Consider the following 26,099-nt stretch of genomic DNA (forward strand, 5'->3'; position numbering starts at 1 on the left):
ACTTCTTTTTATTAGGCATGTAAAACTATGTACCTTTCTTGATTTCCTCTTTGCAGGACTGACAGACAACTGGGAATTCAGTCTTAATGCTCATCCTTGGGTTTCTTACACAGCTAATCTTCTTTCCCCAATTTTCATTTGCCTTTTATTTTTAACTTTGTTGTTAAATTATTTGATTATAAGCTGTGAGAATCCTTCCTAGCAGATGGACAGTAGATCAAACACAAACTCTTAATATCCTGTCTCCAAGTGTAAAGTTATATGATAAGTATGAATGACTAAAAGCCCTTTTGTTTTGCCTTGAAGGCAATTCCTTACTGTCGCCTCTCTAGACTGACATACCTGGCCAGGGAGCTGATAACTATCCAGAAAGCTTTAAGACTTCTATTGAAATTGCTGATAAGTCCATGAAATGGTCTAATACCTTAGCTTTGTGTTTTCTGAAAACCCAAATGCAATCTAGGTGCATCTTCTAAAGTTATTTTTCTCAGGATTTGAATAGTTAACGCATAATATCAAATTAAAGGCACAAAGCACATTTGCTTTCACTGCTACTTGCCACAACCAACCAGAAAACACAAATGATGTGAAAAGGCATTGAATAGTTTCATAGCACTTGATCAAAGATCTAAGGCCAAATATTCTCATAGGACACTGGCTTCTTTCTGAACTTTTCAACACCTGTAAGAGCTTCGATCTATACAGCTAGTTGAAGCTCAAATTTCAATCCTAACTTACATATTAACCTCGAGTGTGCAAATAGTAGCTTCCTGGAAGAAATCCTATAGATTTTTCTTTATTCTCTGAAATTTGAAATTGAATACAGAGTATACTTTCCACAGTCAAAGAAAAAATTTCTGGGTTCCTTTTAGGAGATATGAGGCTTTTCACAGGATCTTTAATCACTAGGTGGTCTAAAGAACAAGAAATTATGTATATTTACATCAGAACCACCCCCCAAAAAAGAATTAACAGTCTGGAATCATTAATATACTCCAGTACCTCAAGTACCTCCAGTGTTTGAGGAGGCCTCACAAATGTTCTGTAACAACTTTTGGCAAGATGGGTACAGATAAACATCTATGATCTGGGCATCATTCACATTTGCTAATGAAAAGTAGTCTGTACAGCAGCATCTTAAATAAAGTCCAAAACTATGAAACAAATTAGAAGTTTATTGGTATACCAAAAGGTCTTCCACTTATGCACATCCTCTTCTTTAGTCCCCAGTACCATTTAAAATACAATTAGTTTTAAACAAGCTTGCTTTTTCCAAACTTTAATGGGGCACAACCACTGCATAAATGATGGCGTACCACAGTTTCACAAACCCACTAACTTAGCACAGATCCAGACTTCCATTTACGTCCAGGGTGTGCCAGCCAAAAGTGTTTTCCATTGTAAATGTTATCCAACAGGCTTTTTTCTACTCCACCTAATGACTTAATTCAGTTGTAACCTTAGCATTCACAGGGCAAGTCAGACTCAAGCCTGGTCGGGCAGTGGATGAACTTGGTACTTCTTTGGTTTGTAGTGCATTTATATTTTGTATCTCAAAGACCCTAGGATATGCTGAGAGGTGCTAGAAAGGAAGAGCTGGGAAATTCTAGGGTACCCTTGCAGCATAATGACCTAATCTGAAGACAAGTTGTTGCCCAGGATCACTACTTCTACTGAAGAGTAGAATATGCCACCCCAAAATATGACTCTACAGTCTACAATTTCAAAACATGCGACCCCAAAAATGCCATTGTGGTATATCGATCATTTTGAACTGTAGGTACTTGAAAAATAGCAAATGCAGGAAGAGGCTTTCTCTGAATGCTCCTTATCTGCCTAAAGACAGATCCTCCAAAAGGAACTCGAGTGTCATCAATTCTCTTCTTGGGAGGTTCATCAACGAGGGAGAATGGACTTATCACTGGAGACAAGAAGTCGACACCATACCCAGGCTAACTCTCTCACAAACTATCTTACCCCTCCTGTATTCTTCTAAGGGCCCACTCATCTTCCCTAAAAATCATCTCCTCTTCTCTATGAGACCTCCCCTTTCCCTAGTAAGATGGTGTTTAGGCTTGAATTCTAAGTCACCTTGGCGGGGGACGACTCAATTTTCCCTGGGTATCTCCCATGTATACATGAGGTATACATGTTAACAAATTTCTGCCTGCTTTTCTCTCATTAATCTGTCTTCTGTCATGTAGGGGTCTCAGCTAAATACTCAGAAGGGTAGGGGGAAAATTATTTTCCCCCCTTACAGTGCTATTTATCACCATCCTGGGCATGGGAAAGGGTTCCAACACAGTAGACAATGATATTCTTTCCTATAAAATTTTATTTATTACATAAAAAATTCTATACATTTTTTAGACTAAAATACAGTTTTCATTATAATTCTGGCAACTGAGTCAGTACACAGAGAAAACTTAGCATTGGATCAGCACTTTTTTTCTAGTTCATATTTCTGCACAAGAAAAACATTTCAAAGCTCCATTTCATATAGGCTCATTGTACTCTGAAGCCAGATGGAATTCCATCCATTTCAGAGCTCTTGTAAGTTAATTTCCCAGCAAGATTTGATAACTCCAGAAAGTTAATTGCTTAATATACATATTTTTAAAGTCCTCTGAGAGCATAATGCTCTGTCTGTAAAGTCTGCACTGTGTCAATAATGACAGTCACAAATAGTAGGGCTACAACCGTGTCTGTGGGGCATGTTCAAGCACCTACATGTTTGTTTCCCCACCTGAATACAGTGTAGTGACACTGTGATAAGGAAAAGCTCAAAATAACGCTAAAGTAAAGGATCCCGAACTACAGAATTCATGGAAGGCTGAACTGTGATCCCATAGTTCGTAAAGGACAGACAGGACATGATACAAAAATTCATTTTGACACTATGAAATAGGATGCAAATGGCAAAAGAAAATGACAAAGACAAAAAAAAAGGCATCAGATAGAGAAATATGTGGTACCACAACATACTTCTCATGCTGGATCACACAGCAGTGAGCAATCGAGACACTGATGTGTTTTCTATTCATATCACCCCTTACACTGCACTTCCGTACACCGGGCTGGGCCTGACACTGGACATAAGGCTCAGAGCCTGAGCGATCAATAGCAGGTCCCTATTGCACTGACTCATCTTAAAGCTTGGCTGCCTCTTCTAGGAGCTCTATTCTCATCTCCAGAAGTTCAGATGGGCTGTGCCAGCAAGTACTTAAAGTTGGACCTTTGGTCTTCAGAAGATACGCTTTTGTCTTTGGTTGTTTTTCCAGAGCCCCTATTATTTTGTTAGGTGCCCTCTATGCTTTTCTTCCTACTTTTTTATTAGTTGTAATGTTTTTCCTCCTATAATCAGATCAGCTAACAACCCACTGAACTTACCTCACTGGGTACAAGACCTGTTTGAAGTGCACTCAATGGTCAAGAAGGTACTGAGAGAGTACAATTGAAACTTCTTTTCATTATGGAGCTCCCAGTATCCTTTTATAGGAAGGAAGAAGTCAGAAAACCTCAACAACACAATATAACCTTGCAGCACTAAGGCAACATAGAAGAAAGATAATTTTCCCCATGCTAAGTCTCTGAAAACCAAAACTAGCACAAAAACAAGAGGAGCCAAAAAGAACTCTGAGCAGACTACTGGAACCCAGAGGACGGGGAAAATTTACTGAATGGTCCCTGTCTCAAATCATCAGCCCCCAAAGTTGTCCTATTATTGTCTCATTCCTGTGAGGTATCTAACACAATTTATGAATCGTGGCCTGATGATCAACACGGCAAATAGAGTGCTCACATTTTCTAGTGGCAGGTAGAATGGTCCGTGGGATGCTGGCTGTAGCTTCCACTCAGTTCCATGCCCATTTATTCAAGTCTTCTTTTCAGTGCTTACTTTTACTCACACAGAATGGTTTAACACAAATTCCTGAAAAAAAATATGACTAACTCCAACTACATTCCAATCTGACGGGATGGGTGGATCAGATTCAGATGTGAAGATCAGAACATTCTAAGTCATACACATCTACAGCAAAAGGAATACCAAATGTAGATACTTACACTGGACTTAGGCCCTTTTGCACCCGATATGGGAATTTCCACCCATGGTCTCTCCATTTGCTACTGCAGAAGGTTCATTAAAGCTCTTCTGGAGGTATGGGGTCAGGGAGGGAGCTGAATTTTCTCCTTTCTTCTCCAGCCAGTTATGAGATTCCCACTGCTTTCTTCAGCTTGAAAATGTAGGTAACGGTTTGATGTCTGACTATAAATGACTCACTGGAACCCAATCTTAAAAAGAACTTCAAACTCCTTTAAGGATTTCCAGCTGCTCCTTTAAGGGCCCCGAGGGCCCTCAATGTAGATGCAGCACTCTAACTAATAGTAAGGTTGAGATGTAAAGAAATCCACATGCTTCCCTAAAGAAGACGGGGTGGCTGCGGGGCAGTGGAGGCACAGTCTCATTGGCAGAGTGGCCAAAGGCCGCTCTAGGGGGTGACTAGAAAGGCAAAACAAAGAAATACCTCCCTGATATAAGGAGGGAGAAAAATAACTTTTGAATTCCCTGCCCTCCAACCCCAGCATCTGCTCCTCCAACTTTCTACTAAAATGTTATCAACTGTGAACTATACTGAGTTTGCTCATTGATCATCATCTTCAACTGTTCTTGGTCATGATGACTGATATATTTTTAGACAGTGATCTACTGATAACGTTTGTCATATCTGAGCAATAATAAAAAGAATCGAGTGTTTTGGTAGATGTGATAATTATAAGGATTCCTTCTTGGATTTTCTTGTCCATGCCCAAGAATTTGGTAGCTTGCCAAAATCCCCTCTCCAACACACACCATCATACCTCCAACAAAAGAAATCTTACTGTCCTGAAGATTCAGTGTTGACCATTTTGTTACTCACTCATATTAGTGTGGTTTCGATTTCCAAAGCTGGTACTAAATCAAAGTCTTCAAGTTATACAAACGATTCCAAGACAGAAGTTGCTAAGTACTATCTTAGAAGTATCTTCAGTGGACGGCCTAATCACTACTTTATTTCAAAACATGTTATCACACCAACATTAGAGCAGCTTTTGATTTGTGTGCATTAGGCTCCAAGGGGCTGGTGGGGTGGAGGCTGGCAGATGGAGGGCCCTGAAATTCTATTACCATTTTAAATGTTCATAGATGTGCTATGCGCATTTGAGAGACAGTCCATTGCTTTCATAAGCTTCTCAAAGGGGCCCATAGTCCTCTCAAAAGATTAAGAACCTGCTTAGGAATATCAAATATTAAAATCAGGTCTTAGCAAATAAAAGTGAAAATTTTCTGAAACATTTAGGAATTACAATGTTTTCATATTCAGCCAGATATTGACTAAACCTTTAGTTTAGTCAATTTAGTAACTGAAAAGCTTTATTATTCTGAATGCTCCGGCCTGGACTATTTATTCCTCACGAAATCATTTTAGTTGTAAAATTGAGTATCAAAATGGGAAAACATTGTCTAATATTTTGGTTCCTAATAATTTCACATCTTTTCCACAAATTTACTAATGAACTCCTTTAGAAAATATCACTTAAATCCTGTCCGTGTAATTTACAAAAGTGATCATTGTTCATGCAATACTGAAACTGAACCATGATTTGTCTTTTTTTACACATATAAAAATCACGAAGATGGGAAGAAAAGGTACTATAGTATTTCTATAGAAAGGTTTTCCACAGAAACTCTCAAATTTAAAAACTTGGCATTGAAGTTTTCTGTAAGAAAGATATTTTGAAAGATTTGAATCTTGGATTAAAATTTTCCTCTTAAAATGTAGAGAATAAGAATTTGGCTCACATTTATGAAATCTGAATGGGGAGAGTGTGCTATTTTAAATTGACAAGCATATGCAACATGCTTAGTTTTCTGATTTGCTTTTTAAGTTTGTTACAAGCTTTAGATTTTTCTCTTGACCCATTCAAGGGTCTTGCTTTCAAAATTTAGGCTATGTGCCACCACTAATCAAAGATGAGCTAACTCCAAAAGCAGCCACTGTATCTGAACAGTGCCTACTTTTCTAAAGGGCTAATGTGCATACTTAGTACACAAAGACACATGAATATGCATTTAAAGCAAAAGGCAGTCTATGCTGTGAATATATAACACATTTATATATGTATTTACTTTGAACCTGCAATTTTCCAATATATATTCACAGACCACGTCTTAACAACTCTAAGCAAGCCCTTGTAGTGCACTCCTGTCAGATGGAATATATGAAAAGAATACAGAAATTAACTGTGGCAGGTGCATCGATAAGCCTCCAGACTCTCAGGATTTTTTTTTTTTTTTAAGTAGCAATAAAAAAAGCAGTAGAGAACTTATTGAAAGGTGAAAGCTTAAAGACTTTTCTGAAGGAAACTTCTCACAGGCTATGTTAAGGCTACTGGAAACTCCAAAAATTCAAGTGAGAAGGTTACTGACCAAAGACAAAATTAAACGCTTGGGTCACCATAATTGGCAACTCTGGTTTTGGAACTGACCCCATAGTTTTGTTTTGTAGGTGGGGTGGGCGGAGAGGACCTCCTGAAATGGATTTTATTAGCTAGTACAGGTGCCTGGTGGAAATGGCTGAAGCGTTGGGGGCACTGACATGGCCTGATATTTGGTGCCAGCAGTTCTGGTGGGAGAACATTGCTCCGGTGTAAAGCTGCAGCTCAGGACCAGGGCAAAGGCAGGGGTCAGCTCTTCACTACCCCCTAGTGGGATGAAGTCCTGAAACTGCCCTGGAAAGACAAGGGCCCCTGGCAGATACCAAGGTCAATGGTATCAGAAAACAGCAGCTTAATGTTCTTTGCTGAAAAAAGAAAATATAAGAGTAAGGGGATATCTCTAGAGAAAAAAACTTATTTCCAGTATAATTTTAAAATAGACTTAGTGAGCGCCTCCTCCCCAACCACTATGGAAGAAGTTTGGGGAACAACAGACAGTTAAGCTACTTAAATTGCAGTACGTGGGGTTTAATCATGCTATAGTATAGGATAAAAGCTCTAATCCTAAACATGAAGCATTGCATTAAATGATTTAAAGGAACAACCTGCTTTGAGCTCTGCTCATCCATGCAAGGATTATATAATCTCAATGCCCTAGCTAAATTCCTAATGTTTACCTAAGGCGCTGGTTAAGCCTCCCATAGAAGATGGGTCTCGTGGATTTATAACTGAAATATATAACCTTTTCCCTTCCATTTTATATTACAGCAGCGCTTGCTCTTGAGGCAGGAGCCTAGAAAGTCTAAATCATGTATCAGAGCCTTTTTCTGATAACAGAACCCACAGTGATACTCTGGTCACCATGATCAGTATTTACAGTAGAGGACCCTAACTGTGACTCTGCAGATGTAAGTACTGAACACAGTTTTGAAGATCCACCACAGAAAAAGACACAAACCACAACACAGAGTCAATGGCTTATAAAATTATTCAGGTCACCACATATCACAGATAATTTTTGTTTTTCATCTATTCTTCGCACTTGGGCAGAAGATGGAGGCAGTGAGCGAATAGCAATAAGGCAGCCCAGAGCTAGCTGGAGAATGACTCGCAATGAATGAAAGAGGCAGCAGGAATATCCAAACATAACCTCAAAACATTTAAATATTGCTAAAAAGCCTCTGGGAGGCTTTATAACACGTATCAAGGAATGAAGCTCGTAAGAGAGTGATATTCTCTGTATTAAATATCTCTCTGTGTGTGCCTGTGTAATGTATATATGCACAGATGCATATATCTACTTACATGGCACACAAATTTACTTAGGGAAAACAGCCTGGCAATTAATTTGAAACTCAAATGACATGGTTACACATAGATCATAATTTCTAAACACAATGTTAGTAAAACAAAATTTATTTGTAAAACAGGACCTGTTATATAAAATGGCACACAATCAAGTTATACAAAAATACAAAATTTCTTTTTGATTACAGTTCTAGTTGCAAATGATAATTAGAAAGCATTCCTGGTGGCTTCCAAATAGCTGAGATTGCGAGCAAATGCAACAGGGAGCAGCAAGAGTCCATGATGTTGGGATGTCCAAGTGAGTAGAACCTAATTTCCAAATTCAAGACTTCCATCACGTCACTTTGGAGGGACATCTCCTAAAATAGCTAGCTCCTAGAATGTCTTCTGTTCTGATACTCGTCTTCAAACTTTTCATCCTAAATTTAGTTCCCAATGTTTCTTAATGTCCAAAATCTGTGTGGCTATGAAACAGAAGGTATTCCGAATTTTCTCACATTATTTGCTCTCTCATCTATTTGGATAATTGTTAGTTACATAATTATACTTATTCCATTTCAAATGATACAAAAGAGTACAATGATACTGTCTGGCTGATGTTAGATGTTAACTTCTGGAGAATTACTGTTTCAAAATAGCTATTCTCACAATGTTGGTTTCTCAGGTCTTGCCAAGATATGAGCTCTTAACTGTGTGTTTTTTTGTTTTGTTTTGTTTTGTTTTAAATCCAGACTCTTATTGCAAATATTCTGAAAAATCAGAAATATTACATGAGCTTTGAGAAGAAACCAAGGCATTTAGCAAATTTTAGCCTAGCTAGAGTAAAGAACACGGATACTAAAAAAAAAAAAAAACAAAACCCAAAAAACAAAAAACAAAGAAACAATTTACCTTTGCAGCAATTTAAAGGTCTAACCCTTTGAAAGCAAGCACATGAGCAAATCGCTGCTTATTAAGCCCTAGTGACATTAATTGTATGCATTTCCATAATACCGGTCTAATTCACTGTCTAATTCTGGTAGGAGGCAATGCTTTCTTTCAAAAGATTCTTCTTCCATGGAATGATAAAATGCTGAGGCTTTTTTTTTTTTTTTGTACAGAGCCTGTATTTAGTGCAATAAGTTTAAAAAATTTGCTCTGAAATATTTACTTTACATTAACAAAAATAGCTTTTTTTAAAAAAATCGTAACAAAAAGGAGTTATCGCATAAACAGATCATGAATTATTCTTAGCAAATTACACTTTTTTTTTTCTTAAAGCATTCACCATTACAATAAGCAGAACAATGGAATATTAGCCATTCATATCTGGTAAGCTTCAGGAATAAAAAAAGAAAAACAACAAGAAACAAAAAACCCCAAACCCATTCCCAAAGAAAAAGAATATTCAACCCTTGAGGATCAAAAAAATATAACCAATTCTTCAGTGAAACATTGTAGGATTCTGGATACTGAATGAATTGCCGAGGAGAGGAGCACCTGCCAGTATGTTTTCAGATTTTACAGCAAGCATTTGAATAAAATGGCCACTTAAGCCTGAAGCCACTGAAGTTCCTTAGAAGCAGAAGCCCAAGCACTGGAATCTGCAATGCTTTGTGTTCCATGATTCTCTCCCTTTTTTATTCCTCCCAGCATTACTTAATCAGCAAATCAATACACAGAAACTTAAAGGCTAAAGTTGCTGGGCACCCCAGCTTCCCTTCAAATCAGGCACACAAATGTGTGGAGGATGCTACTACAGTAAAAAATGAAAGAAAGACAAACTATAAGAACAAAGTTTGCATAAGAAAGATTATCTACCCTTTTCTTTTTAACCTACTCTCTTATAGAAGCTTAGGGTAAACTACAAATACCTGAGGAGTTGGTTACTTTTTAATGTTGGCTGACAAATGCATGAGCTATTATGAAAATTCCCATATTGAGTCCACTAGTATGTTTCTAAAAGTAAAATGACATGGCTTCTTTGATTGGGGAAAACTGATTGGAGTATCTCCTTATTTATCTGAAAGCATATGCCTAGTCTCATCCCACTAGGACTTATGCATCAGTAAAATAAGACCTTGATTTTATGCATACATCAGGGAAAATCACCCCTGAATAAACTTTAGACAGAGAATTCGGTACAATCATTTTACCTAATTTAAATAACTAAAGTTAAAATCTCCTCTAAGTTATTAAAAATGTTAATCAGATATGAATCTTAACATTTCCATTAAGACAATTACAATTGAAAACATTAAATGACGGCAGTTGCCTCGTAAAAGCCACCCGTATGAAAGGAGTACATGTTTGACAAAAATAAGCATAAAAAAGGTATTAAATCCCTGTTCCTTTTCTCTGATTTTGGCTGATTATGTGTGTGTGTGTATATACATATACATATATATACACACATACATATACATATATACACACACCCACACACACAAATACATAGTTATGTGTATATATTGTTTTGGAATGTCAATGGGTTCCATAACGGTCGGCTAGGTTCAAGCAGAACTTGCTCCCGAAGCCTAGAAAACAAAGTCATACAGAGTATAATCTTAGACAATTACCATTAAAAGGAGATCATGAATGACGTTACAAATACATAGATGGTGATAAGCGGCAGCAAAGCAAAATGGACTGAGAGCCTTTCTCCTTGAACTTCTATTCCAGGGGCTGTAATTCCTATGAATGTTGAAAATCACACTTCCTTTTGGGGGAATCTTTGAGATATGTAGAAGAATACGTCTATGGCCTAAGTTGCTATAGTGTTCAGGTTTCTTTTCTCCCCTTTCCTCTATAAATTCTTTCCTGTACACGGAAGGCCGGAATGTCTCTTTCTTAAACTTCTACATCACATTTGATCAATTTTTCTAAAATCATTTTCAAAGATTTATAGGATGACCTCACAAACCTTCAAAGTTTCCTTAACTGGTGAGGTTCTCTCAAAAAAAAAAAAAAAAAAAAAAAAAAAAAAGCCCAAGAGTTAAACTGGAAGTACTTATTTACTTCAATGGTCTCCTGTCAAAAGGGAAACTTAAAACCTCATTTTTCCTGAATGTTATTCTATAGGCAAAAAGTAAACCCTAAATTAAAATATCCCATCAAGAAAGAAGATAGACAAGTGAACTTAAAGAGCAGATTGTATAGATACAGCAAAATAGGTATGACACTTTTACAGAATCTTCATCTAAGGGAACAACGTGTGAATTAAACCAAGCAAATACAAATAAGCAATCCTAAATTCTATCAATCCCTAAATTTGAGTGAGGAATTTCTAAGATAATTATTTAGGGACACATCCAAGAGAGTGGTCAACTCTCATCATGCTAATTTAAAAAGAGAGCTAAGAATCAGAGCTACTGGTTATGCTTCAAATTTTTAACTATCCTGTAAGCAACATCTCAACTTCTCTCCTGGGAAATTTTTAAATCATATAAAACATCATTCTTAGAGATCAAATGCTATAATGTCCAAAGCACCAGAAGAACAATGCACATAAAAGATAGATTTGGGGGCATAGTGGAAGGTTTTGCCATTAATCAGCAAGCAATGAACTGATGAACAACATAAAATAAAAGCAAAATATGAATGAAGATTTTAAAGCAGTGTTTGAGTTAAGGGACATTAATTTAAAACTGAAAGTAATATTGGAAAAAAAAATCTTTCTAAATCTTGGCTTCCGGTAGAATGCCCCATAACTTGGGCAATTCTCCTAGTATTATCGCCAATGAATTAGGGGTTTAGGTAAGAGAATTCTGCATTCTGGTCTACCGCAATTTATCTTTCACTAAAGAATGATGCAGAAATACATATGCCAATTCATGGTCAATCTAAGCTAGTCTAGACCTCCAAATACTTCTCCCTTTTAAAAAACGATTATTACTGACAAATGCTTTAATAGAAAAGTGTCAACCAGTGGAAAGGCAGAAAAGGGAGAGAAAAAATGGCTTGCATTTTAAGATTTTATGTTTTACCTTTTTAAGTTATAGGCTGGGATCCTTATTTACTGAACAAGAAAGACAAACAGTGGCAAGAAGAAAGCCTTCCTCATTTCCCCATGCCACCAGAAGGTTGGCAAGAACCTTTATTGCTGTCCCCCTCAGCCAGTGTCAAGTAAGAGGGATACAGAAAGAAAGAAAGGGAAGGCAAGTAACCAGACTGGGGGGTTGCTGATGGTGCCCCTCGCTCACTCAGTGCAGTTCTGGTAGATGCAGGCTTAATTAAAACTAAGAGCTTGACATCCCTTTACTTATGATTAGAGTGATCTGTACCTTGGGAAGTAAACATTGAAGTCTTGACTTTATAATCATCAATGCTATTAAAAGTAACACCAAAACATGCCCTGGAAGGGGTTATGGAGGAAAGAGTTTATTCTAAACATTCTGCTGAGGTTTTAATTTAGGTTGAATATACAATTATTTTGCATATCCATATAGCCTTCCTCCCTCCCTATCTTAAACGGACCCATTTTCTTTACTCTTGTATACTTAAATGGGCTTGTTTTATATTATGTATTTACTCTTAAGATGGAAACCTATGAAATCAACCACTTACTACACTATAAAGAAGAAAGAAGAGTCTTCATCTCATACTTTTGGAGGTTATGTGCAATTAGAAGGCACATTATTTAAAATGAACTGTTTAAGGAGGTAGGCAATCATATAATATCTTGTAGTAACATGCTCTTTAAGAACAATACATTTGTAAAATAAGCAGTAATTACACAAATATACGCAAAAGACATCTGTCATTATGCAGAGGTGGGAATATCTGTGGGAAAAGCAACTCAGGAGTCTCTTACAGTGATTAAGTTGCCTTTTTTTTTTTCTTCAAATGAAAGTAGAGTACTTATAATACATATATATCACTGACCAGAGATCATTTATCCTTCTCACAATTAAGCTGAGGTTAGAGAAGACCAGGTTGTCTTACTGAGCGGGAACGTGAGTGCTGATGGAAATAAACCTTGTTGGCTACTGAAAAATAGCTTAAGAAACAAAGAAAGTACAATCCAGGCAACAGAAGAAAAAGTCAGCAAAGGGTAAAAGACAGGAACAGAAACAAAACAATATTTAAAAAGTGGGGGATATGAATTTTAGCAAGTTGAAAGGAATTATCACCTTCCAAAAATGACAAAAATCAGACTGTCCATTCAACCGTATAACCACATGTTCAGTCTGATGAAAACCAAACACTGACAGTTAAAAACACCACCCCCCTTGTGTCCCCGCCCCCCCCACCTCCCTGCCCTGCATTGAACCAGCAGTTTTACTTTAGGGACAAAAGAGCCCCTGCCCACCACAGGCACAGGAAAACGATGTTGTTCCTTTCAGCTTACTTTTACAGAAGGTGACCTCAGTTGTGACAAGAATTCTGCAATCCAGGTGATGGGTAAACACACAAACAGAAAGAGCAGCACGTCCTGCGTGATACAGATAACCAAAGCTTCTCCCGAAGAAGTGCAATCAGTGAAGACAGAGAGAGAGAGGAAGTGAAAATGAAACTCTTGGAGGCCGGCCACCGCCTCATCTCCACCTACCATCGGTTTTAGCTCTCTGGCATCAGCAACGCCTCCCTTACCAGCTTCTTTCATTGCTTTTCTACTGTTTTCCACAAACTCCTGCAAAATATGGACCAGATTGCATGAATTCTTGGGTCCTTTCAGATGATGGTTGGTAGATGACTTCTAAGGAGCTTTTACATTTTTGATTCTATGTTAGTAAATGGATGGCCTGAAAACAGCAGTAAATTATATTTATTAACTCTACACAAGAGCTGCTAAATTTGTCAAGATAAAATCTTTTTGATCCATTCGTTGTGACCATCGTACTGAGGCTCAAGGTGAGAATGTTACTTCTATTTGGAAGAGAAAATACCTAACTTTTTTTTTTTAAAGGACTGTTTTCCCAGACTTAGGTTATTGTTTTGTTGTTCTACTTTTTCCAAATCAAGGTTGAACAGAACAACAAGAGCATTTTACTCCACACTCCAGCATTTATGCCCTCTCTTTAAAATAACCTTAGAAGATAAAAGAAAAAGCATCGATACTACTACGTCCAGAACACGGTTTTTACCAAGCCATAAATGAGCTACTTAAAAAAAAAAAATGCCTATCTGGCTTTGAAATTACTCCATAAAGCAGGAAGTAACAACTAGAACTTGTGGTCAAAAGTAATTAAAATGGGATTGTGCCCCAAAGGAGACATTTCTATCCTGTCAAAGTTTATGGAATAATTCTCCATTAAATATTCTCATCATTCTTACAGAAAACACTAAAAGAAAAAGTGTATTTTTTTTTTACTCAGCTTCTGATCAGGGGTTTAAAAAACAAAAACAAATTCTTCTTCCTTTTTTTTTTTAATCTACACCCAAATGGCACTGAAATTTATAACCCCAAGATCAAGAGTCACATGCTCTACCGACTAAGCCAGCCAGATATCACCAAATTCTTCTTCTAAATGCCTTCATCAGCAGGGAGGTAGAATGCTCACAAGTCAAATTCCATCATGAAGACAACCAGTTAGAATTATAATTTAGACATTATGAAAATGTCCAAAATTTAGCTAATGGTGTTCTCAGTGAAAGAGATCATCAGTACCAAATATGTCCATTAAATCATTTACAACTTTTGCAACTGGGGGAAAAAAAGGAATCTATCTTATTTATTACCACATATATTTTCGATTTAACTAGATAAACCATACTCCTGGGCAGAGGACTTGTTATCTTAGTGTCTAATATTTAGTCTTCAATGTTACCTACTCTTCAGGTAGGAATATTTCACTGCTTAACAGCAGAGTATTATTATTAAGAAGTATCCTTAATTTGGTAGCATTTGACATTGGTAACAGTATTTGAACCATTTAAATACAGATTCTAAATGTTTAAAAAATTTCTATTGAGATTGGAAAACAGGGAAGCTGCAGAGGCTACATAAGTATAAAGAATGTAAATGTTAATACCTGTGTAAAGATTTGGATCTTGACTAATGGAAAATAATACAATCAGGGTCTGTTCATCTGTATTCATTATGCAACACCCTCAATTTGGCCTGGCATACTTAGGATAATGAGTTTTAGTGGGGTTGACAGCAATAATATTTGGAAAGGTGATATTTGGAGAAATACAGGCAGGTACTACAACCTAGGAAGTCTTTGAGCTCCACTTTAGAAAAGGGCACTGAGAACATCAGTGGTCCAATGTTCCAATTCAAGGGCTAAAACTCAGGTTTAAAAAGTCAATTCTATTCCATCTAATCGCAGAGAGGGAGGCAGGAGTATGACATAATATGAACTCAGGGCTAAAGTGGGTATGGCTACAGCTTGGTGTATTTAAATTTTCCCATCCATACCAAGGATGGGACCTTCTTCCCTGATTTCCCCATGACTAACCTCATTCCTGAACACTACAGGTTTAACTCCAAATTATTTAGTTGCATATACTAGGAGTGAATTACAGAGAACGTTTTGCAAAATATTTTCACTAGTATTTTTACCCCTAAAGCAGTGGAGGGCATTTGAAGTACTTACCATCAGCACTTTATCCATATAGAATTCTCTGCCAGGGCTCCCATCATTGTATTTTGTATCAATGGCAAAACACAAGAATAATACATCCACTACCATTTCGTAAATGGACAGGAAGCAATGAGCGACTAGGAAAGCAAAGAGGCAGACGATGATCAGAGGCAGCACCCATACTGTGTAATCTTGCTGGTAGTTGAGCAGCATAATCCCAGCCAAGCCTGTGCTGCAGACTATCAGCACCTGAAGCAGAGAGAACAAAGAGGACACTTAATAGCCTACAACAGAAAATCACCATTTCTTCATCATTTGCAGACTTCAAATTCCCTTCAACATGTATAAATGATGGTCGCATACATTCATTCCACCTCAAGTTAGGAAGTATAATTCACATATATCCACAGACACGTATACATATATATCACATAAATAAAACAGAATCCGTTAAACACGTCTGGTTTAAATGAAAAATAGTCATGTTTTCCAAACGTTATGCTGGTTCCTTAAAACTTCCCATATTTAGCACCTTTAAAACTTCCCATATTTAGCAATTTTTAACATCAAGGTATGCATATTTTAGAAAATTCCCCTAGTAGCACTTAGAAGAAAATTACTGACATTCCAGAGTGTTGCTATGTACTTTTTTCTAAGCACTTTTACATATATGAAACAGTATTATATATGAATCATTAAAATCTATTCATTAATATTTATAGCATCATTCTAAATATTTCATAAATACTTAGCCACATAATTTCATTTTAGGGGTGATTTAAAATTTGACTGGGCTTCTCCAACTGGAGACTTCTATTGTTTTCTGGTATAAATAATGCTGCAACAAACATCTCTAAGGGTTCTTTCTTTGTTTCGTATTTTATTTCACACAGTATACGTGGTGAATTTAATATGATTTGCCTTGAAATTTAGATTTGGATTACCTTGTGAGGAAAGAGGCTGCCACAAACATCCATAATAGAAGAATACAAGAAATAGCCGATTTGCTTATTGTCAAGAATGACCTACTCTGATCTTTCTCATGCAGCACTTTACATTTCTTGTGGTTCTTTTAATACATTTTAGTTCGGTTTTTCAATCTCTATGAATGGTTTATGGCGAACATTATCATCCTCATTTTATAGACTGGGAAATGTGCTCAGAGATGCTAGGCAACCTGCCCAAGGTCACAGAGTAGAAGAGCAGACACCACCCAAATAACGGTGTTACAATGCCAACTCCAGCACTATTTGTAGGTAAAAACTCAGGAAATGCTTGGATTTGAATATAAAGCAGTAACAGGTTTTATTGAATCCTGAACAGAGTTTTGCTCAGCCCCTTACTTGGCCTACCACCCAGCATTAAATAACAAAGGAAAAGAAAGAATGCTCTAGAATCACAGCAGCCTTTCCTTGTCCAGTGCTGAGAATGGTTTGATTGAGAATTCTCTTGCCTTTTCCCTATTTATCCACACCAAAGCACCTCTCCCTCATCATTTTAACCAAGAGTTATAAGGCATTAGGGGAAATATTGATCAGACTATAAATGACCCTTCTCAGAGTTAGGGAGCAAATCTGGGTTTGTCCAAAATTTGAAAGACCCTCCATCATTTTTTGAGGCACTCAGGAATCCTCTTTAATAGTTACTTATTTTCTGGGGTGACTTCTACAGATAGCTAATTATATCTGTTTTCTTTCACTCTTTTTGGTTTTTAGAATCAGTTATGTCTTATACTCATCTTCAAATTTTTGATATTCATCCTGCAGGACTGAGGGTCTTTTGCTCTCATTATACCACCAGAAGTTAAGCCACATTTGAAATGTTAAAGTCAATTAAAGGGAGAAGGTATGGCTCAGACAAACCAATGCTGAGACCAAAGCTGTTGAGGTGGGAGGCTAGATATTGTCATATGAGAAAAATCTTCAAGAATTAATGATATTTAGCCAAAAAGGTCAAAGAAATATAATAATTACTCCCAAATATTATGAAAGGGTATCATCCATTTATTCAAGCAGAGGATACATTAACGGTTCTCAAACAATAGAGGAGATAGGTATCACTTGGGGAGTTTGTGAATAACACAGATTCCTGGGCCCCACCCCTAGAGTCCAATAAGGGGAAGCCCAGCAACATTCATTTAAAAAGTACCTAAGGTCATTGCGATAAAGTCCACAGCCTGTAAGAAGTACTGGTCTGTATCAGTGATCTCCATACTGATCACAAATACCCGAGGAGTATTTGAGGGGATCACTTAGGACTTCAAATTGTCTTTCTCATTTATTGAAATTTTTTAATACTATGCTTTAGAATACACAAATTATTAAACACAGCACATACATTAATAAATATAAATATATTAGGAAGTGGGCTCAAAACTTTTTTCTAATAAGACATATGATTTAAAAAGTTTTGACTCTTCTGCAGGAAGGAAAGGGTGCTAGTTTTGTAATCAGAAAGATGTAGATTTGAATCACAGAGTTAATACTTCTTAGTTTTGTAACTCGAAGCAAGGTCAAATTTAACCTGAGTCTGTTTTTCTGCCTTTAAAAGAGACATAATAGTACACACATCCCTAAGTATTAAAATAAGGCATTCTGAAACCCTACAGTGCTTGGCAATCATTGTTTTTTCCTTTCATTTCCACCATAAATCTTGCATTTATGATGTCCTTTCCACATGGAACTCAAAGTTTTGAAATATTTTGTTTACCAGTAAAATAGCACCTATAAGTAATAATTCATATCCTCATTTTTAATTAATCAATACCAAATAAACTTCCAATGATTAATGTTAGAAAAAGTATTATCAAATAGAGATAAAATAATTTCACACAGAAGTGAAGAGCTTGAGATTTTGTGGGTATTTTTGTATAGTTTTATTGGGCAAATATGCACTATCTACTGGACTTGAAAATGTTTAAATAGCTTGTAAATCTCTATTTTTATCTGTGGGGGCCCCATAGGCCAGTGATCACAGTTCACAAGCCACTACATTAGAGGACCTAAGATCCCTCCCAAATCTAATTTACCATGCCATGAAACTACTTGGGTTCCATGGAAATGGGATCCATGGCACTGTCTTTGGTTTTCTTTTAAATTTAGGGATTTTAAAATTAAATCTTAAGTTTTAAGACAATTTTGAATTCATGGGTAGGTGTGAGAAATAACACAGATGATTCCATGTACCCTTTACCTAGTTCCCTTCAATGATTACATCTTGTAAAACTACACTATAGTATTGTACAATATCATAACCACAGTATTGACATCAACATAGTCAAGATACAGAACACTTTCATCATCACAAGGATCCTTCACCTTACCCTTTTTATGACTATTCCTATTCCTCCTCCAACCCCATCTCTAACTGGGTGACCACAAATCTGTTCCCAATTTCCATAATGTTGTCATTTTAAGACTGTTTCAAGCCCCACATTCGGCATAGAGCCTACTTAAAAAAAAAAAAAGGTATCTAAGAATGTTATATAAATGGAATCAATACAGTATTTAATTTTCTGGGATTGGAGTTTTTCACTCAGCAAAATTCCCTCATGATTAATCCAAGTTGTATATTATCAATAGTTTGTTCCTGACACTTTTATTTTTTTAAAATGACTTTATTTATTTGAGAGAGAGTGAGTGAGTGAGAAAGAGCACAGGCAGGGGGAGGAGCAGAGGGGAAAGCAAACTCCTTGCTCAGCAAGGAGCCGGGATGACATGACGTGCTGGGCTTGATCCCAGGACCCTGGAATCATGATCTGAGCCAAAGAGCAGACAGTAGGTACTTCACCAACTGAGCCACCCAGATGCTCCCTGTCCTTTATAATGCTTATTCAGATCTACCCACTTGAACTATCTGATCAGAAAACTATTTCTGAATACTAGTAGCCACTTTTAATTCTACGAAAGAAATGCTTTCAAAAGATTTCCTGCATTCTGTGATCAGAACTACATTTTAAAAAAGATAACTAAAGAATATTTATCTCAGTATGTTGAAAACCCAGAAGACTTTATTCCCCTCTCAATTTTTTCCCTCCTTTTTTAGTATCTCGATTAAAAAATAATTTATCATCCGTGGCTTTTTTACAGTGTTACAAATTTTGTATTATTCCAATTTATATGTTTCTGGAAAGCAATTTAGCAATGTACATCAAGAAACCTATTATGTACTTTGACTCATTAATTCCACTTCTATGATTCTGGGCTCAGGAAATAAGGATCGACACAGGCAAGGATTTGTATACAAAAGTTTCACAGTATCATACTTTATATTCATAAATGAGAACAGTTTAACCGTAAAAAGAAATTGGAGGTTTGGTTAAATAAATGATGATACAGCAATTGTTTAACCATGTTTAAAACATTTTTAACAAAATAGGAAATGCTCATAACATAATATGAAGTGAAAAGAGGGATATAAAGCTGCCTTTTCTACTAGATTTTAAATTCTTTTTATTGACTAGTATATAACCAGTACCCAGAAAAGTCCCTCACATATTAGTAGTGGGCATTCTAGAATATTTCTGGGATGAAAAAAAGGTTATGATAAAACTAAAGAAAAAATTTTGACAGGTCACTAAGCTGCTGAAAAACTCAAAGTCAATTTTAAAACATTGTATTTTATCATCTCTATATTTCTCCATTATTCAAAAAATCCATATTTATTTATTTTTAAAGATTTTATTTATTTATTCAGAGAGAGGTGCAGACATAGGCAGAGGGAGAAGCAGGGTCCCTGTGGGGAGCCTGATGTGGGACTCGATCCCAGGACTCCAGGATCACGCCCTGAGCCAAAGGCAGACACTCAACCGCTGAGCCACCCAGGCATTCCAAAAATCCATATTTTATAGAGATTATTATGGTAACGTAGGGGAAGGGGTTTCGAATCACTCACATTTTCAATATCCAAAGATATTTTCAATATCCAAAGATAATCATTATTAACATTTTGAGATAGTAATTCTTTTTCATATGTACATTCTTAAACAGTACTTAACAGTACTAACAGTTTAAGTACTTAAACAGTACTTAACAGTGATAGTCCAGTAGTTTTACTCAGCCTTTTCGCTTATCATATTATGAACTTTTAATGAAAAATATGGTCTAATAGGTAAATAATAGTCTGCTATTATTTCTAACCATTTCTCTATTGTCAGGCAGTAGATTCAGAAAAAAATTTTTTTTTTACTTTTTTAAAATTTAAATTCAATGAACTAACATGTAGTATATTGCTAGTTTCAGAGGTAGAGGTCAGTGGTTCATCAATCTTATATAATGCCCAGGGCTCATTATATCACATGAACCTCCTTAATGTCCATCACCCAGTTACCCTGTCCCCCAGATCCCAAGCCTCCAGCGACCCTCAATTTGTTTCCTAGAGTTCAGCATCTCTTATGGTTTGTCTCCCTCTGATTCTGATTCTCTGATTTCATCTTGTTTTATATTTGTCTCCCTTTCTTTATGGTTCCATTTTGTTTCTGGAATTCCACTTATGAGTGAAATCATATGATAATTATCTTTTTCTGATTGACTTATTTTGCTTAGCATAATACCCTCTAGTTCTATCCATGTCATTGCAAATGGCAAGATTTCTTTCTTTTTGTTTTTTTTTTTTCTTTTTCTTTTTTGATGCCTGGGTAGTATTCCATGGTGTATATCCATATCTTCTTGATCCATTAATCTGTCAATAGACATCTGGGCTCTTTCCATAGTTTGGGTATTGTGAACATTGCTGCTATAAACATTGGGGTGCAGGTGCCCCTTCAGATTACATCTGTATCTTTAGGATAAATGCTTAGTAGTGCAATTTGTTAGGCAGCAGATTGTTTGCAATTGGTAACTATTAGAAATAATACTCTATTTTTCTGTATTTAGAATTATTTCTAGTAGTGGTTTACCATCAAGAGAATTCCTGAATCAAAAGACTTCTTAAAAAAAAATCCAAGGGCAAACTTAATGTCAGAGCATAGTGACTTAAAACTGAGAAACCAGACAGACCTAAGTTTGAACTCCAGCTTTGCCACATTCTAGTTCTTTAAATTTGGGCAACGTATCTAGTTCTCCTAACTTTGGTTTCCTCTGCTATAAAATGAAGGTAGTAACAGTGGCTCACCTTACAGGGGAGGATGATTAACACTTCACATAAAATACATTCCTCAGTACCTAGTGCTGAGCAAGTGTCTCCATCAGTTTACTAAAATCACCATCATGATCAAGTGCTGCTCCTGAATATAATTTTCTGTTACTCTTCTAATATGGCTTCTCTTTTATTTTAATTGCTCTGTATACACATGTTCTTACTTTAAGTTGCCTCATATCCTTCTTAGCAGTAAATTATAAATATGTAAAACATAAAATAGACAAAAAATCTGAAGCCTTCTTAAATTAGTCATATAGCATATAAATAACAGCAATAGTTAATAAGAGTGTCAAACACTACACTCAGTCCTTAACATGGATTAACTCATTCAGTCCTTACTATAAAACATTTCCTCTTGTAAGAACATGACAAGGACAAATCCAACAGTCATAATGTAAGTTGAATTACAGATTCTCAAAATAACTGCACAGTTTTATAATTCTTTTCAGATGACAGTTGCCTGAGAACTTGAAACCACACTGTGCTATCCATGCCTCTATACATCAAATATTTTTTCCCTTTCAAAAACATTTTCAAAACACAGTGGCTGGAGTAACCTACATGTTTAGCAGTGAGAGGATATTTAAGAATGGCATTTGATAAAATACTTTCCATCATGATAATGAATAATTATGAAGATTATCAGGGCAATATGAGAATTGTATATGATATAATATGAAGTACAAAGGACAGAACAAACTGGTATGATGCTATGATTGTTATTCTACAGAAATATGAGCCTACAAAAAAACACTGGGAGGGAATATATGAAAATGATATTATTAGGCTATAATGGTGTCAGCTCAATTTTTCAAATTTTCTGAGTATTTAATGGTTCAAACTACAGATACAAAGAAATCCATTATATTGTTATTTATTATTTTGCAGATTTTAAAAGTACATAAAAATTACCTCTTTTCAGACACTTTAAGGACAGGTAAGTCTCACTTCCTAAGAGCTCTGTTTTAAAGGCATTTATACATAGTAACAGTAACAGCCAACATTCATCGAGAACGTAAAATGTGTTGAGCACTGTCTTAGGGACACTATCCATATTATGCATCTAATCCTCATAGCCCTACAGGTATGACTCTATTATTATCACACTTTCATACACGCACAAATTGAAGCACAGAATGGTTATGTACCCTGCCTTGGTCACAGCTAGTAGGTAACAGAGCCAGGATTTAAACTGACGCAGACTCCTGATGCAGTACCCCTAACCACTAAGCAGACTGGTTCTGAATTCTTTACAGATCAAAATATGTAAGGAGAAACATGGGCAAATTACTTAACTGCTGTGTCTCCCTTTCCCCATTATAAAAATGAGGATAATATTAGAATTTCCTTTACAAATTTGTTGTTAGGATTAAATGAGCACCATAGATACTTAGAATAGTATCTGACACAAATTAGGGCTTTGTAAGTGCTTCTTTTATATTACATATATTTAGTATTTTGGTAAGCAAGGTATTTTTCATATATAAATATACAAAAATTGACTTTATGTTTCAGATAACATATTTGGTCTTACCTTGCCTAGGAATAACATGAAATCCCCCACTGTGTTGATGGCAGCCACCCGTAAAGCATTCTCCACCAGAATGACAAAGGCATCCTTCGCGGAGGTGCAGAAGTTGGTGCTGTTGATAGCTGTGGCTGTGTATGCATTCTGGACCAAAGCAAAAAACAATATTTTCATCAATAAATGTAATTTTACTCTGTTAAGATATAAACCAAATATAGTTAAAGCATAGCTTGTGAAAACAGTTCACAGTTAAACTCACGACTTTGGTGAGGTATAGGTTAAGACTTAGCACAAGGAAACGCTAGACATTAAAAAAAAAAACAAAACCTAATATGGTAAAAAGAGCTTTTTGGTTGGCTTAGTTTTAGTCCTTCTAAAATACTGATATTTATTAAAGCATGCACAAACCTTTCCAACATCCATTAAGTTCTTCCCTGCCTTAGGTAAATCAAACATAATTTAACCTTTCCTAGATGTCTCAGGTTCATCATTATGAATATCAGTGATGCATTATTACCATTCCAGTGATGCTTTAAAAGCTACACAAATAGGTAAAAGGCACAGGGATGCTGTGTTGTTTTATCTGGAACACCAGATAGAAGTAGATCACCTCTTTGGTGCCTTCCACTATGCTATCACTTCTCACAGTACTTGTGGTAGACAGCTGTTTGTTGCAAACATACCCTCCTGGGAGTAGGACCCCACATCCCCTTTGAGAAAACAGTCCTTCCCCATTCTCTTAGAGTCTAAGTGAGGGACACTAGCTCTGGCTCTGGGGGTGGGCCTAGACTGATGTCAGCTGATCAGCATGTTTTACCCACCTCCACAATGACTGGTTCTGGGATTGGTACATACACTAATAGAGCCAATGAAAGCAAAAGATGCTCCCTAGGGCTTCTGGGAAAAAATAAGTTTCCTTTCTCTTCCACAGGAGCTCCTGACAAACCAGCTCTTATTTTCTTGGATAGCAATGTGTGAGGGTATGAACTGCCATGGCTGTTTTGCCAACATAATGCAAAGAGCCTGAAGCTGCTGGAGGTCCCAATATGAAAGGGAGGGCAAGGCTTCTATCACAGGGGCGGGGGGGTGGGGGGGTGGGGGGGTGGGGAGGTAGGGGGAGAGAGCAGAGAGAAACCAGTTACTTGTACCTGGTGACAATGTTTGCATGATTAGGAGCCACATTTCTGGACTTTCCAGCCACACAAGCTAATACATTGCTAAGAATCTTTCCTCCCAATCTCTCTCCGCCCCTTTCTCATGCTCTCTTTTTTAGGCCAGATTGAGCTGGCTTTCTGTCCCTTGTCATACGGAGTCCCAGCTGACACACTTTTATTCAATTATACCTGCTTCTGCTGCTCCATGTCCTCTCTGACCCTCTGTCACAGACTCTGATTTTTTCCCCCTTTTTACACTGCATTCTAGAATAGGATTGACATTTTCTGGGAAATGTGAATAAATACTAGAACATCAAATATGTCTAAGTCTTAAGAAGGGAAAGTATGTAGACTTTGTGACTAAAACTTATCCTGGGGAATTTTTGGTTTAGTGCGGACTTAAATTGTTGGTGAATCCAGAATGTTACAGCTGTTGGAAAACTCCCATATAAAGGGCGGGCTTACTTTACATTGTCCTTTTTTTTTTAAAGATTTTATTTATTTATTTATTTATTTATTTATTTATTTATTTATTTATTTATTTATTTATTTATTTGAGAGAGACAGAGTGAGAGAGCGGGAGAACATGCACCTGGGAGCAAGGTGGAAGGAAGGGAAAAGGAGAGAGAGAATCTCAAGCAGATGCCGCACGGAGTGTGGAGCCTCATGTTCAATCTCATGACCTTAAGCCAAAGCTAAGAGTTAGACACTCAACCGACTAAGCCACCTGTGCCCCTGTAAAGTTTTTTTTTAATTTATTTTTTATTTTAAGAGATTTTATTTCTTTATTTGAGAGAAAGAGAGAGTGAGCACAAGTGGGGTATGGAGCAGAGGGAGAAGGAGATTCCCTGCTGAGCAGGGAGCCCAATGTGGGCTTGATCCCAGGACCCTGGGATCATGACCTAGGCTGGAGGCAGATGCTTAAGGGACTAAGCCACCCAGGTGTCCCTAAAGTCTTTTTCTTAAACTGAAGTGTACTTAACACACAATGATACATTAGTTTCAGCTATACAATATAGCGACTCCACAACTCTGTAAGTTATACTCTGTTCACCACAAGCGTGGCTACCATGTGTCACCATACAGTATGACAATACCACTATCTTCCCCATTCTGTACCTTTCATCCCCATGACTTATTCATTCCATAACTGGAAGCCAGTATCTCCCAGTCCCATTTAAACACTGAGCTTGGGAGATACAGTCTTTAATTTATGAATGTTCCTATTGTATGCTTGTTAATAGGAATTTGGCATGAAATTTGAGTCACCAAAAAATTAACTTGTTATTATACAGTTAAATTCATCGATTGAAAACACAGAATATTATAGGGCCAAGGAAAGAAGACTATACAGGTAGGGCACTACTTTTTCAGCAAGGAGGCAGTAGGATATAATGATGCTCTTTGAGAAAGATAACATGATTTTACTATATATCACTCCATCAAACAAACTAGGGTAATTTGTTATCAGAATATACTACTTCATTATGTTTACAGTTCTTTTTATCTCAAAAGCTAACATATAGAGTGTTTTAAAGAAATAATACTATTGAATTGTTCTGGTAGCATTAGTTTGCTGCTTGCTCTCATATATTGTCATCTGCCACTGCTTCTTATCAGCTAAAAGACAGCAGTCACCAAAGAGTCAACTACCTAACTGTAGTGCAGTGGTCTACATTTTACCTATAAAGCTTCTTTTGAAATATTCTACCAAATGCCTCAATGACATCAAAATAAACTATACTTTTGATCTTATGTAACAGTAACTCTGCTGAAAAATGATGGAGAAGAACTTCCCAGGCCTGATCTCTTCTCAAAGAACCAAGACCAACCAGTTCCCTCTATACTCAAACACACAAAAAACCCATTTAACAATTTATTCTAAAGCAGAGGTTGTCAAAATACAACCTGTGGGCCAAATCTGGCCTGCTGTCTACTTCTGTAAATAAAGTTTTATTGGAACACAGCAATTTTCATTTGTTTACA

At 36.6% G+C, this 26,099-nt stretch overlaps 1 protein-coding gene across 3 annotated transcripts in view; it reads right to left on the bottom strand.

The window, feature by feature from the left end:
- SLC44A1 (solute carrier family 44 member 1) overlaps positions 1-26,099 on the bottom strand; it is a 190,180-nt gene that overhangs the window by 33,917 nt on the left and 130,164 nt on the right. The window contains exons 13-16 of one of the 3 annotated variants that reach the window (XM_055301864.1): positions 22,966-23,103; positions 15,306-15,542; positions 13,316-13,396; positions 9,384-10,301 (exon numbers count right to left, since the gene is read on the bottom strand). In XM_055301864.1, coding sequence (XP_055157839.1) covers positions 10,278-10,301; positions 13,316-13,396; positions 15,306-15,542; positions 22,966-23,103 — 480 coding nt within the window. In that variant the 3' untranslated portion in view covers positions 9,384-10,277. Of the gene's footprint in view, positions 1-9,383; positions 10,302-13,043; positions 13,397-15,305; positions 15,543-22,965; positions 23,104-26,099 lie in introns of those variants that run through there. The other 2 variants (XM_055301865.1, XM_055301863.1) reach the window with 2 other exon arrangements.

The sequence above is a fragment of the Nyctereutes procyonoides genome, unplaced genomic scaffold (genome assembly GCF_905146905.1).
Source record: "Nyctereutes procyonoides isolate TBG_1078 unplaced genomic scaffold, NYPRO_anot_genome, whole genome shotgun sequence".
Classification (NCBI taxonomy): Eukaryota; Metazoa; Chordata; class Mammalia; order Carnivora; family Canidae; genus Nyctereutes; species Nyctereutes procyonoides.